This window comes from Chiloscyllium plagiosum, unplaced genomic scaffold (genome assembly GCF_037043375.1).
Source record: "Chiloscyllium plagiosum isolate Xiang-an unplaced genomic scaffold, Cpla_swu_hap1 HiC_scaffold_5, whole genome shotgun sequence".
Lineage (NCBI taxonomy): Eukaryota > Metazoa > Chordata > Chondrichthyes > Orectolobiformes > Hemiscylliidae > Chiloscyllium > Chiloscyllium plagiosum.
Window position 1 is genome coordinate 78,149,449 of NW_028270143.1, and position 14,489 is coordinate 78,163,937.

Consider the following 14,489-nt stretch of genomic DNA (forward strand, 5'->3'; position numbering starts at 1 on the left):
GTGCTAGGATTTTAATATTTTGGAAAAAAATCAAAAACTTAAGTTTGCAGATGACACCAAAATTGGAGTTGTAGTGGACAACGAAGAAAATTACTTCAGAGTACAATGGGATCTTGTTCAGATGGGCCAATGGGCCATGGAGTGGCAGATGGAGTTTAAATTAGATAAACATGAGGTGCTGCATTTTGGAAAAGCATATCAGGGCAGGACTTATAAACTTACTTGCAAAGTACTGGAGGGTGTTGAATAAAGAGACCTTGGATTGCAGGTTCATATTTCCTTGAAAGTGGAGTCACCGGTAAATAGGATAGTGAAGGCAGTATTTGGTATGCTTTATTTGTCAGAGCATTGAGTTCAGACATTGGGAGGTTGTAATGTAGCTGTACAGAACATTGGTTCGGCTACTTTTGGAAGATTGTGTGCAATTTTGGTCTCCTTCCTATTGGAAGGATGTTGTGAAACTTGAAAGGATTTAGAAAAGATTCACAAGCATGTTACCAGGGTTGGAGGGTTTGGTGTACAGGGAGAGGCTGAATAGACTGGGGCTGTTTTCCCTGGTGCATCAGAGGCTGTTGGTGACCTCATAGAGGTTTATAAAATCATGAGGAGCAGGGATAGGGTAAAGAGACAAGGTCTTTTCCCTGAGGTAGGGGAGCCCAGAACTAAAGGACATAGATTTAGGGTGAGAGGGGAAAAATTTGAAAGGGACATAAGGGGCAACTTTTTCAAGCAGAGGGTGGTGCGTGTATGGAAGGGGCTGCCAGAGGACATGGTGGAGGCTGGTACAATTACAACATTTAAAAGGCATCTGGATGTATATGAATTCGAAGGGTTGAGGGATACGGGCCAAGTGCTGTCAAATGGGACTAGATTAGGTTGGGATATCTGGTCGGCATGAACAAATTGGACCAAAGGGTCTGTTTCCATACTGCACATCACTATGACTCTAAACATGAATGCTGAAAATTATAAACAAAATCAGAAATTGCTAGAAAATCTCAGCAGGTCTGGTAGCATCTGTGGAGATAAAGCAAAGTTAACTTTTCAGGTTTTGTACACTTCTTCAGAACTGATTGTAACCAGGAAGTGGAGATGCCTGTGTTGGACTGGAATGGACCAAGTCAGAAGTCACATGACAGCAGGTTATAGTCCAACAGATTTATCGGAAATCACAAGCTTTCAGAGCACTGCTCCTTCGTCAAGTGGGAAAACATTGGTATATATGCTAGAGAAGGGATGAGGAGAGGTGAGGGGGCAAGGAGTAACCAATGGGTGGAGATGAAGTGCGGAGAGAGGGAAACACAGTTGAGCAGACAAGAGAATAGGTAAATGTCAGCCTGAGGGAATGAACAGCTGCCAATAGTGACCATTAGTGACTAACAATGTGGTAGCAGCCCATGTGATGAAAAGGCATAGTGTGTGGGGGTTGAAGTAAGGCCTTGGGAGAAGCTGCTCAGGCCCTAAAATATTCCATTTGATATTGAGTCCAGAAGGGTCCACCCTTTAATGGACTTTAACAACTGTCCTTATCCCAACCCTCACACACTAGACCTTGTCATCACAGGGATTGCTACCACACACAATCCATTATCAGCCACTAACAGCCCCCATTAGCAGTGATTAATTCTATAAGGCTGACTTTAACCCAATCCTTGTCTTCCCAACTGTCTTTATCCCCACCCTTAATCCATTCTGTAGCATATGTCTCTAGGTGGTCTGGTACCAAGCTTTTCCCGGCTACAATCAGATCTGAAGAAGGGTCACTAGATTCAAAACATTAACTCTGCTTTCTCTCTCCACAGATGCTGCCAAACCTGCTGAGTTTTTCCAACAATTTCTGATTTTGTTTTTAATATTTTGCATCCCCTACTGATGTATGCTGCCAACAAATGCCACTGGTCACATTCACTGCACACAGCAATCATTCTAATGAGTATACCACACAAAGTTGGGAAACTCCCTGCAGTACATTGATCTTCATTATTCACTCCAAGCCTTTCCCATCTTTTTCATGCTGTCTGCTTTAGCCCCTGTGCACTCTGTTTTCTCTCTCTACAAATGCTACATCACCTGAGTATTTCCAGTATTTCTTTCAATTTTACAGTCCATATTTATCCTTTTTTATGTAGTTTTGCACGTAATTGTTTTGTTTTTGACTTTTCGGTCCAGGACCTCAATTAGAAGGAAGTGTAAACAATGTAACCTCTCTAGAACTTCAGTCATCACTGAAAAATCTGAAACATTTGCAATCAATTAAAATTATTTCAGCAACATCATCAGTAAATACAAGCTGCTTTGGGGCACTTTGTCAGTACATACTAGAGCGCATTTAGCTGAAATTGCTTAACTGATTGAATGCTGAAAGACCATACTTTCAAAGATTAACTGCAAATTTCTGGCACAGAATGTTATAAAAGAGATTAGGGAATTGTCATGGGTATTTAAATAGGACCTCTTACTGAATGATGAGAGTGATCTTGAACCAAGCAACCCTACTACCTCAAAGGGACTGATCAACCAAATAAATGAGCAACAGATATATCTTTATACAGCTAATATTTTTCTTTTAGAGACCCATGGGAGAACCAATCCTATCAGCTTTGGCATTTCTGATCCTGTAATGGGAAGAGCTGTATAAAATTGGAGCTCGTGGAAACTTACACTAAAACTGGGAAAATTCTTATACAGTGAAGAATAAATTTTTTTGAATTAGAATTCCTACAGTGTGGAAACAGGCCTTTTTACCCAACAAGTCCACATTGACCCTCCGAAGAATAACCCACCCCCCACCCCATATTCATTGCTGACTAATGTGCCTAACCTACACACCCCTGAACGCTATGGGCAATTTCACATGGCCAATCCACCTAACCTGCACATCTTTGGACAGTGGGAGGAAACCCACTCAAACACGGGGAGAATGTGCAAACTCCACACTGACAGTGCCCGAGGCTGGAATCGAACCTGGGTCCCTGGTGCTGTGAGGCAGCAGTGCTAACCACTGAGCCACAATGTCGCCCATGTATGGTATTTTCCTTTCGCAAACTAGCAGGAGGTCCTTCGGACAGTAAGCCTGAAACTATGCTGCGTGATTAGGATCAGAGTATACACTCACTGATAAGCCATCAGATTGGCCACAAAATTTATGAAAGCAGCATTGAGAAAATGCCAGCTATATCCTGGTGCAAAACATTCTCCCTGTTCGCCTGGATCTTTAGTCAAATGTGCAACTCATCAGTTGCAGTTGAGGTTAATTGAAATCACAGGATTCAGGGTGTAGCAAGTAAGCCTTACCAATTTAAACAGATATGGAAATGTAAGCAATATTGCTTAACAAATCTCAAGAACTCAAAGCAACAGAAAGAATTTCTCATTTTGACCATTTTCTAAAACTCAAATAAAGCTATTCCATGTGTTAACAGGGATCAACTGGTTGTTTATGGTCTTGATGGCCTCAGCAGTTGAAGTGTAATACAGATGGTGAATATCCTTCGAGTGAGAGGAAAAGCAAGCCAGAAGGAAAACCAATAAAGCCACACACTTTTCCAACTCATTTTGTAAACCTCACAATGAAGCTCCAGTACATGCATTTCCAAGTATTACAGTTTTTCTATAAATTACATATTTCCTCTAGGATAGGAACATGAGCACCTTTACCCTGAATCTATTCGGTAAAGTATATGTGGACTTGCATCTGTGTTGCTTAACGAGACAGCTCTTAGCAATAAGGGCAAGATTGATACATATCCGTGTGTGGAGTCTTTTTTTCCAAAGTGTTGAATAGACATAGAAACTTTGCTAGGATCACAGAGAATCCTACAACCTGAGGAGAGGAACAGTTCTGCAATGCAGTGTTCCCAGTCAAAAACTGAGGTTGGCAAGTAGAGCTTGAAATAGAGGTGTTTTTCACTTTTTGATTCCTTTGCACACAATGTTTTTGGTCATAGATTCATAGAGTCATAGAGATGTATAGCACGCAAACACACACTTCAGTCCAACTTGTCCATCCCAACCCAATCTAGTCCCACCTGCCAGCACCCGGCCCATATCTCTCCAAACCCTTGCTATTCATATACCCATCCAGATGTCTTTTAAATGTTGCAATTGTACCAGCCTCCACCACTTCTTCTAGCAGCTCATTCCATACACGTACCACCCTCTGCGTGAAAACGTTGCCCCTTATGTCTCTTTTATATCTTTCCCCTCTCACCCTAAACCTATGCCCTCTAGTTCTGGACTCCCCCACCCTGGGGAAAAAACCTTGTCTATTTATCCTATCCATGCCTCTCATGATTTTATAAATCTCTATAAGGTCACCCCTCAGCCTCCGACGCTCCAGGCAAACAGCCCTAGCGTATTCAATCTTTCCCTGTAGCTCAAATCCTCCAACCCTGGCAACATCCTTGTAAATCTTTCTGAACCCTTTCAAGTTTCACAACACCTTTCCGATAAGAAGGAGACCAGAATTGCACGCAATATTCCAACAGTGGCCTAACCAATGTCCTGTTCAGCCACAACATAATATTACAGTGTGACTGTAAAGAACATTTCATAGACGTATTGTAGCTGTAGCCTCCTTTAGCCATTACACTGGTGAGTAAGTCACAATGATAAGATTATATCAAGATTGGGGCTGCTCGAACTCTTTACAAACACTTTCTAAGCACACTTGAATTGGTGGATATGATCTAGCAGATTACCGTAGTGTACAATAGACAACAGGAGTTTCAACAAGCAATAACAATAAATTTTAATGTGTAGCCATAAGGGATCTCAGTAATGACTTCAACGATCCACTTTGTATGAGAAAAAATGAAAGAACTGTGGATGCTGGACATCTGAAACAAAAACAAAAGTTGCTGGAAATCTCAGCAGGTCTGGCAGCATCTGTGGAGAAAATCAGAGTTAACATTTCAGGTCCAGTGACCCTTCTTCAGAATAGTCACTGAGCAAGGGTCACTGTACCTGAAACATTAACTCTGATTTCTTTGCACAGATGCTGCCAGACCTGTTGAGATTTTCCAGCAATTTCTGTTTTTTTATTTCCACTTTGTTTGAGATTTGTTTTTACTGGGCACATTGGAGAGAATGGAGCTGAAAACCAAAAATTGCTGAAATTGATACATTTTCAAATAGGTTGAAACTGTTGAGACCAAGTTAAACTTTTCTTACTATTATCAATGATATGGCTTGACTTAGAATCAAACGAAGGACTCGTTGTTGACCCGAGCATCATAGATAAATTAGAAGTGACCCTAACAGAAAGATATATCAATGGACCAGATTTTGCTACAGCACATCATTTTATGTATCTACTATTGGACATGCCCCTGCAAACTTCTGGTTAAGCTTTGCTGACAAAAAGATTGCTGGAAGATGAAACTAATGAAGGTGCAGCAAGGGAAGTAGGGCAACCAGAAACCGAGGACAAAGTGAGCAATAGGTTTTCACCTGAATTAATGAGATCTAAGGATTGAAAAGTAATGAGTGGGCCTGAGAAGGAGTGTAGACTAATGCATGTTGCTGGCAGGTGGGACTAGATTAGTTGGGATATCTGGTCGGTATGGACAGGTTGGACCGAAGGGTCTGTTTCCATGTTGTACATCTCTATAACTCTATCACTCTATGATTGACTGACAGGTTTAGACGGTACATTTGAATCGGCTCAGTCTTGGAGGGCCGAAGGGCCAGTTCCTGGGCTGTAAATTTTCTTTGTTCTTTGTTCTTTTCTCTTTGTTCTAAAACAGGAACAGAAAGAGAAATAAAGGATGGTTTAAAATGAAGTGCCAGAAAGGAAAAGTTAAAAGAAGGCTATGTTAAATTTGACATTTTAAAATTTTCTTTGCCAGACCCATCAATTAGCAGTTACTAACATTTGCCATGTTAATAGAAGGGTACTTGTGTTCGTAATGATGAGGCTTAACTTGCTGTAGTAAGTTTAATGAGCAAGTCATATGGATATGGAGATAAAGTTCCTCAGGAATATAAGTAATTGGAGAGGCTGAAGAGATGTAACTTTCACAAAGTAAGCGGGAACAGAGCACACCCTGGTTAGCAACATTCAGATATTTGCATTAATCTACACATCCAACCCTCTATGTACCATTTACTCATAAATAATGGCAAACCACTGTAACTTTGCCCATAAATTCTGCATTATTATGAATACATTGGAAATATTTTTTTCAAGAGAAATGTAGAAGGTTATTGATTTGGTAATACACTAACTTTTTAAAGAGAGTGATGGATAGCATCAAGCTGGGCTATAAGTTGCTGTACATTCATGCTGTTGGACTCATTCAATTTGTGAGACAGTTTCAATAGACTGATTCAATTTAAAGGAACAATATGCCTTAAAAGCTAAAGAAAGTGCACAATGAAGTAGGTCAAATTTCACAATTTCATGGTTTCAATGGCCATCAATCAGACTAGTCTCATGGTGTGTAATTTTTCTGGTTGTAGACTGTTAACCGGTCAGCTCTTGGAGAACATATCAGCTTGCGGAACCCCACCACGACTACACATCTCATCACAAGACGAGAAGTGCGGTTACCACAGCCTCTAAAATATGATTATGCAAGAATACTGGTAAGGAAAGATTATGCTGATAGGGAAAATTATTTTATTTATTAATAATTTGAGAAAATGTATTCCTTTTATAACTGCTGTGCCCTCCAAAAGACGTGGGATAGATCAGTACCAGGGTTACAATTGCCTCCCTGTCTAACAGAGGTGCTTTTACTTTATTTGTGTATAACTGTGTTCAAATGATTACAGACACAGATGTTTTTACTCTGACAACGTTGTGACATATCTTCGGAGTGAAACAATCTTTGTCTCAGGTTCCACCTTTGTCCCTCCTAATTTTCCTGTTTCTCGAATATTAGATACTCAGAGTGGCCCCTGACACCTCCCACTCCCCACACTCTTCTCCCCCAAGACCACTCCAGAATCTGCCAGGACTTTAATTGGATTGGCATAATAGATCCACAGAGGATAATTGTAGCAACTTGCAACAGTCTTGTCATTATTCGCGACAGTTCCACAATGTAATGGGAAAGCAAATCTTAGGACTTATATACTTAATGGTAAGGTCCTAAGGAGTGTTGCTAAACAAAAAGACCTTGGAGTGCAGGTTCAATAGCTCCTTGAAAGTCAAGTCGCAGGTAGTTAGGATAGTGAAGAAGGCTTTTAGTATGCTTTCCTTTATTGATTATCAGAGTTGGGAGGTCATGTTGCAGCTCTACAGAATGTTAGTTAGGCCACATTTGGAATATCACTTGTAATTCTAGTTTTCTTCCCGTTGGAAGAATGTTATGAAACTTGAAAGGGTTCAGAAAAGATTTACAAGGATGTTGCCAGGGTTGGAGGATATTGAGCTATAGGGAGAGGCTGAATAGGCTGGGGCTATTTTCCCTGGAGCGTCAGGGGCTGAGGGGTGACCTTATAGAGGTTTAGAAAATCATGAGGGGTGTGGATAGAATAAATAGACAAAGTCTTTTCCCTCAGATGGGGAAGTCCAGAACTAGAGGGCATAGGTTTAGGGTGAGAGGGGAAAGATATAAAAGGGACTCGAGGGACAATGTTTTCACGCAGAGGGTGATGTGTGCATGGAATGAGCTAGCAGAGGACATGGTGGAGGCTGGTACAATTGCAACATGTAAAAGGCATCGGGATGGGTAAATGAAAAGGAAGGGTTGAGAAGGATATGGGCCATATGCTGGCAAATGGGACTAGATTAGGTTGGGATATCTGGTCGGCATGGACGAGTTGGACTGAAAGGTCTGTTTCCGTGCTGTATGTCTCTATGACTCTATCACTCTAATATATAATGAAACAATTTTCAGAGGTGTGAAAATGAGTCAGACATCGTTACTGGTAACCAATCAATCCAATATATCCTGGTGCTAGGAAAAGAAGCCCTGTCCCCTCAGTTCTATTGATACTATTTTGTTAAACATAACAAGAAATGACTCCTATAGTATTTGACTTAGGACAAATAATCTTTAGAACCCAGCACAGCGATAGTATGTAAAGGAAAATAAATCAACTGTAGTGGACTGCTAACATCTGAAAAAATACTGTTAAATACGTCTGACTTTTAACCAAATACTTGATTCACTTGGATGATCTGTTAACTTCCTGGAACTTATGAAGCTTATGTTTGACTCCTATTTACGCTCCATTTTTTCTTTTAAATGAATATTGCCTTTTCTATAATTAAATGTCTGACTTTTATGCAATCCCTTCAGCAAGTCTCAGAGGTTTTTCACACCAACCAAGAATATATCTAGGTTTCTGTTTGCCCAATACACAGAGCACATTCTTTCTCAGTAGGGAAACACCACCCTTCAACAAGTGTAGAAAGCTTTAACAGGCAACAGCTGAGTCAAGACACAGAAAGAGATGCACAGTTTGCCAATGTGAACTGAAAGTAGAGAGTCAACATTGCAGTTGAACACAAGACCCAAAATGCCTGATATTGGGCCTCAGACTTTATTTACATGAAACCAGCAAGTTACAGATACCTCCTGCTTCCCTTGCAGTTCACTGGAAAAGAGGATTTCACTTCCAGGAGTCAGAGAAGCAGTCTTGCATTCCCTATTTCACATTCAAATTTTACTTTAAAAGATTATCTCTTTGGTCCTGCTCTTCAACAATGCCTTCCTGGTTTTGCTGCATGAAGATCGTGTTTTCAGTGCCAGCCAGGTTGGTTACATTTAGAGCAGCTCAGTTTAGCAAAGGAGGCCTTAAATAGGTAAAGAGCCTACTGTAAGTACCAAAGGTGAGCACTGGATTTGTTTTTTCATGTCATCGTCAAGTAATGTTACATCAGGTAATGATGCAGTAATGTTACATAATGAGCATATCATCCTGACAGCCACACCAAATTTGTAGACATGTAAATGTTTTATGCCATAGCTTCATTTAGTTTCCAGGCCAAGGATTGATAGGTGTGTGCAAAAATGCTTCCAAAATTCAACTAGGTAAAATTTAGAGTCTTCCAACATGGTGCTCTGATTGGCTTCAGTCAGCCAGCCTTTCTGCTTTAATGGGGGAGTCACCCTATCTCCTTTAGGCTGTTATTATGTGGAGCTGATTGTAAAGAATCCTAACATGCAGTGACAAACCCATCTGTCCAGATTCCCTTGGTGAGCCAGTATGGCCAGTTAATTATCAATAATGCTTGAGAGTACTGCAGACGCCAGCGTTGAATTAGCAAGTCAGACAGATCATCATGATGGAGCCAGCCTAACTCTAAAATATTGGAGAATTTCTTGGTTTCACCATCAGCTAATACTCATCTTTAATTCTCTTGGATTTTTAAATCTATGTGCACAAAGTCGAAGGTATGCATGTTGAAATTCACATACCTTCTCCCAAACATATTATTGTTAGCGAACATCATAGATGAGCCAGGGCTAAGTTAAAACAAGTGGCCACAAAAATTAAAAGCAAAATACTGCAGATGCTGGAATCTGAAACCAAAAGAGAAAATGGCTGCCAGACCTGCTGAGATTTTCCAGCATTTTCTCCTTTGGCCAGAAAAATTAATTGTAAGCTGTACAAAACAAACCCAAAATTAATTCTATATGTTTTTTTTTAATCTGCACTAGGATAGCAGACAGCTCCTCCACACATGAAATGTTCAGAGCTGACCCAGCTGTTGATCCAGACTGGAGTTTGCAGTTAACTATATATAATTCTGTTCTGTTCTCACTAGTATGGAGCTTGACATTAGGAGATTGAAAGTAGAAGAAAAGAGAGAAACATGTTCAAAAATGCTGTAAACTACATGTGCCACATAATTTTCTGAAGGCAGCTTGAATGTAAATACTGGGACAATGCTGCCAAAAAGTGCAGTCGTATTTAAACATTGATAAAATAGTCTGTCTTTAGAAATTGAGGCCTTCAAATGAGGCTGTGTGCTTGATCTGAAAACAAAACAGGCACTCTGGAATATTTGGACTGCCATTTGACATGCTTTTCTGGTTGAAGGTACATTTTGCTAATTGTAATGATTTGGAGAATTGCTTGAGAACATTGAGCTTTTCACGATATTGTGGTCATGACAGCACTGCAAAGCCGCCTTTCCTAATGTGACCTTGCCTTATTTTTGTCTGACCTTGCCGCTCTATAATTTGCTGTAAAACATGGTAAGCAAGACAAAATGTAATCAGGCTGATGGATGTTCACTGAATAATTTAGTTATTTCTGGAAATTAACTTCCTTGATCACCTTTTAAGTGCAAAATGTCCTCTGTTCATTGCAGAATGTGCCGTAAGATATACATACCTTCCTTAAAGTGATCTTTAACATTTTGACTCTAAATGTATGTGCATGACACAATGGCCTTTCATAACGCAACAAGCTAAGTAATTGGAGTGCAGTAATTATTCAGTAGACTTTAAAAGGTTAACAGCTCTGAGAACTAATGTTGGTTTTTAGAGGCCCTGTTTGAATTCAGTATGCAGGTATTTAATTCTTAATACCTTTCAAAATTTCCCTTTAAAATTTAGCTTAGTTCCATTTATTCTTGCAGTAGCATTTAACTGGCAGATTATAATTTTTTAGTATATTTATTTAATAGAATTTTATTGTTATCCCCTTTGAGTGGCAGGTTAGGAAGCCCTGGGAAGTGCTGCTCCATAAGCTTTCTTGGAGAACAATTATTTTCATTAAGCGTGTTTTCAATTAGCACACCACTTTTCAGAAATACCTCAGAAGTATGGAGTGTGGAGGAACACAGGGATCTGGGTGTCCAAGTACATAGATCCCTCAAAGTTGCCACCCAAATGGATAGGTTTGTTGAGAAAGCATATGGTGTTTTGGCTTTCATTAACGGGGATCAAGTTTAAGAGCCACGAGGTTTTGCTACAGCTCTACAAGTCGCTGGTGAGACCACACTTGGAATATTGTGTCCAGTTCTGGTCACCCTACTGTAGGAAAGATAGATAGGCTTTGGAGAGGGTGCAAAGAAGGTTAACCAGGATGCTGCCTGGACGTGAGGGCTTGCCTTATAAAGAAAGGTTGAATACGCTCGGACTTTTCTCTCTGGAGAGAAGGAGGAAGAGAGGTGACCTGATCGAGGTATACAAGACAATGAGAGGAATGGATAGAGTCAATAGCCAGAGACTTTTCCCCAGGGCAGGATTGACTGGATACAAAGGGTCATAGTTTAAAATATTAGGAGAAAGGTACAGAGGGGATGTCAGAGGTAGATTCTTTACGCAGAGAGTTGTGAATGCATGGAATGTGTTGCCAGCGGTGGTGGTGGAAGCAGAGTCATTAGGGACATTGAAGTGACTGGTGGACATGCATATGGATAGAGTGAGTTGAGGGATGCATAGGGTAAGTTACTTTATTTTACATTAGGATTAATCCTCGACATAACATGGAGGGCCAAAGGGCCTGTTCTGTGCTCTACTTTTCCATGTTCTATGTTCTAAGTACTGAAAGTAGAGATAGCTGTAAATTGGAAAAAAAAGCCTTAGATGTTAGAAAAATAACTTATGTTGCCAATATTTATACTTTTGTGAAAGACAGTCATAGGGTGTGGTGGGGTGAATACACATGGAATATTTGAGGCAGTAAGCTGAAACCTGTTATACCCATTTCAACAGAGAACTATCATGATGCTTGTCATAGTCTATTGTAACTTATTGATTTGCAAATGGTAATATTACCTTACCATCTTTAAACTTTTCCAGTACACAGCATATGAATAACTTTTGAAGTACCATTCCATAAGCAAATCTGTTACAACAAAAATTGTTGGAGAAACCCAGCAGATCTGGCAACATCTGTGAAGAGAAAACAGAGTCAACATTTTGAGTCCAGTAACCCTTCTTCAGAACTAATGGTAGCTCGGAAAACGTGGTATTTATGCTGTGGACGAGGGTTGGGGGGAGACAGGTGAGTGTAGAGGTGGAGATAGAGTCCCAAGAGAGAGGGATTTATAGTTAGGCAGGCAAAGGGATGGTCAATAGGAAGCCAGGGATAAACAAAAGCTGGTAATGAGGCTCATAGGTAGGTGAAAATGGGTTGGCTGTGCTGAAAGCAGCCTATACCATAATGAGGCCTGGGGTTTGTGGAAGTGTAAAGGACATGGGAGAAGGTGTTCAGGTACTAAAACTATTGAACTCGATATTGAGTTCTGAAGGCTGCAGAGTCCAGAAGCGGATGAAGAGATGTCATCTCAGCTTGTGCTGAGCAGGCCTGGGATAAAATATTGAGCTGAAAATGTGTTGCTGGAACAGCGCAGCAGGTCAGGCAGCATCCAGGGAACAGGAGAATCGACGTTTCGGGCATAAGCCCTTCCTCATTGCCAGGGAACACAATGGTGTGGTGAGTGGCAAGCAACTCAAAGCTTGGGATCATTTTTACAGACAGAATGAAGTTGATCCACAAAGCAGTCACCCAAACCTGGAATGTGTGTCTGGAGCCTTGGATAAGGAGGAAGGAGGTAGGTATTAAATCTTCTGCAATTGCTTGGGAAGGTGCCATTGAGGTGGAGGGATCCATTGGGTTTGGGGAAGGAGTGGACCAGGCTGTCCCAGAGGGAGCAGTCCCTGCAGAATTCTAATGGGGGGGGGACAGAAGTTCTGTTGAAGGATCACTGGACTCGAAAAAATGACTCTGCTTTCTTTCCTCAGATGCTGCCAGACCTGCTATTTCTGCTTTGGTTGGAGGGGAGTATGTGTCTGGTGGTGGCATCCGGCTGGTAGTGGTGGATTTGCCGACTTATGATCCAATTCCGAGCAAATCTGCCAACCACTTTGACTTTGTAGTTTTAGACCTGCTAATCTGTTATTGAGCTCACCTCATTAATGTCCGGCTTCAATCAGAGCAGGACTTATACATTTAATGGTAAGATCCTGGTGAGTGTTGCTGAACAAAGAGACCTTGGAGTGCGGGTTCATATTTCCTTGAAAGTGGAGTCGCAGGTAGATAGGATAGTGAAGAAGGCTTTTGGTATGCTTTCCTTTAGTTGTCAGGGCATTGAGTAAAGGAGTTGGGAGGTCATGTTGCGGCTGTACAGGACATTAGTTCGGCCACTTTTGGAATTTTGTGTGCAATTCTGGTGTTCTTCCTATAGGAAGGATGTTGTGAAACTTGAAAGGGTTCAAAAATATATATAAGGATGTTGCCAGAGTTGGAGAGCTACAGGGAGAGGCTGAATAGGTTTGGGCTGTTTTTGGGGAGTGTTGAAGGCCTTATAGAGATTGATAAAATCATGAGTGGTGTGGATAGTATAAATAGGCAAGGTTTTTTCCTTGAGTTGGGACAAGTCCAGAACTAGTGGGCATAGGGTGAGAGGGGAGAAATTTAAAAGGGACCTAAGGGCAACTTTTTCACGCAGAGGATGGTGTGTGTATGGAATGAGCTGCCAGAGGAAGTGGTGGAGGCTGGCACTATTACAACATTTAAAAGGCATCTGGATGGGTAAATGAATAGGAAGGGTTTGCAGGGATATGGGCCAAATGCTGGCAAATGGGACTAGATTAGTTTAGGATATCTGGTCGGCATGGGCGAGTTGGACCAAAGAGTCTGTTTCCGTGTTGTACACCTCTGACTCTATGACTCAATGTTACTATGTGCACTCATATAGGAATTTGCTATCAAGTGGCAGAATGATGTGCTGTAAAATTCTTTGGGAGTGGGGCTCCCCACAAGAATGTTTATAAGCTTTCTTTTTGATAATGTAGATAAAAAGCACACTTTACAAGCGTTACATGCAAGACCCTATTTTGAGTTTCTTTTTAACCTTATGATTGCCTGAGGCGAAATGGAATCAAAGAATCGTGCAAAGTCAGTTCAGTTGTGTCTCCGTACAGTTTCTTATCATTGACCACTTTGTTTTTACAGAATTGTAGCAACATTGATTGTACAAAAATAGTTTGCCATGTTGGTCAACTGGGAAGGGGGCAGAGCGCAGTGCTGAATGTTTGGTCTCGAATCTGGGTTGAAACCTTCTTAAAGGTAATGTATAAAGTAATTTATTATGAGCTGGAAAGGCAATTGTCTAAAACTAAAAACTTGTTTTTTTTCAATGAACTTCTCATATATCAATCACAAACTTATCTGGGTTAATTTGTTTAGCCTGTACACAATCTTAAACTTTGGCTTATGTTAGAACTAGCGATGTATTTTAAAAGTATGTTTATGAAACTTATATGATGAACATTTTAATTTCATATTACATAATACATTGTTTGGGGAAAGTATTAACTGAATAATATAGATTGTAACAAATGCTTGTTTTATCACTGTGTTTAGAAATTTGAATGTGCATTAATTTAATATGCATCCACAGTTCACTTCATTCTGCACAAAATATTTCTCAGATTTTTGCCACATCTGTTAATCTGTCAACAATCAGGAGAAACTTTTTATTCTTACTACACTCCATGTTTGTTTATGAAAGATAGTTCCCTCGGTGCTACTGAATTTTCTGACTTATTCATCTAACCTCTTAAACTATGTTA

At 40.5% G+C, this 14,489-nt stretch overlaps 1 protein-coding gene across 1 annotated transcript in view; it reads left to right on the plus strand.

The window, feature by feature from the left end:
* itga8 (integrin, alpha 8) overlaps positions 1 to 14,489 on the plus strand; it is a 207,770-nt gene that overhangs the window by 161,622 nt on the left and 31,659 nt on the right. Inside the window, exons 26-27 of the mRNA XM_043690322.2 lie at positions 6,463 to 6,588; positions 13,870 to 13,983. Of these exons, the coding sequence (XP_043546257.1) occupies positions 6,463 to 6,588; positions 13,870 to 13,983 (240 nt within the window). The remainder of the gene's footprint in view (positions 1 to 6,462; positions 6,589 to 13,869; positions 13,984 to 14,489) is intronic.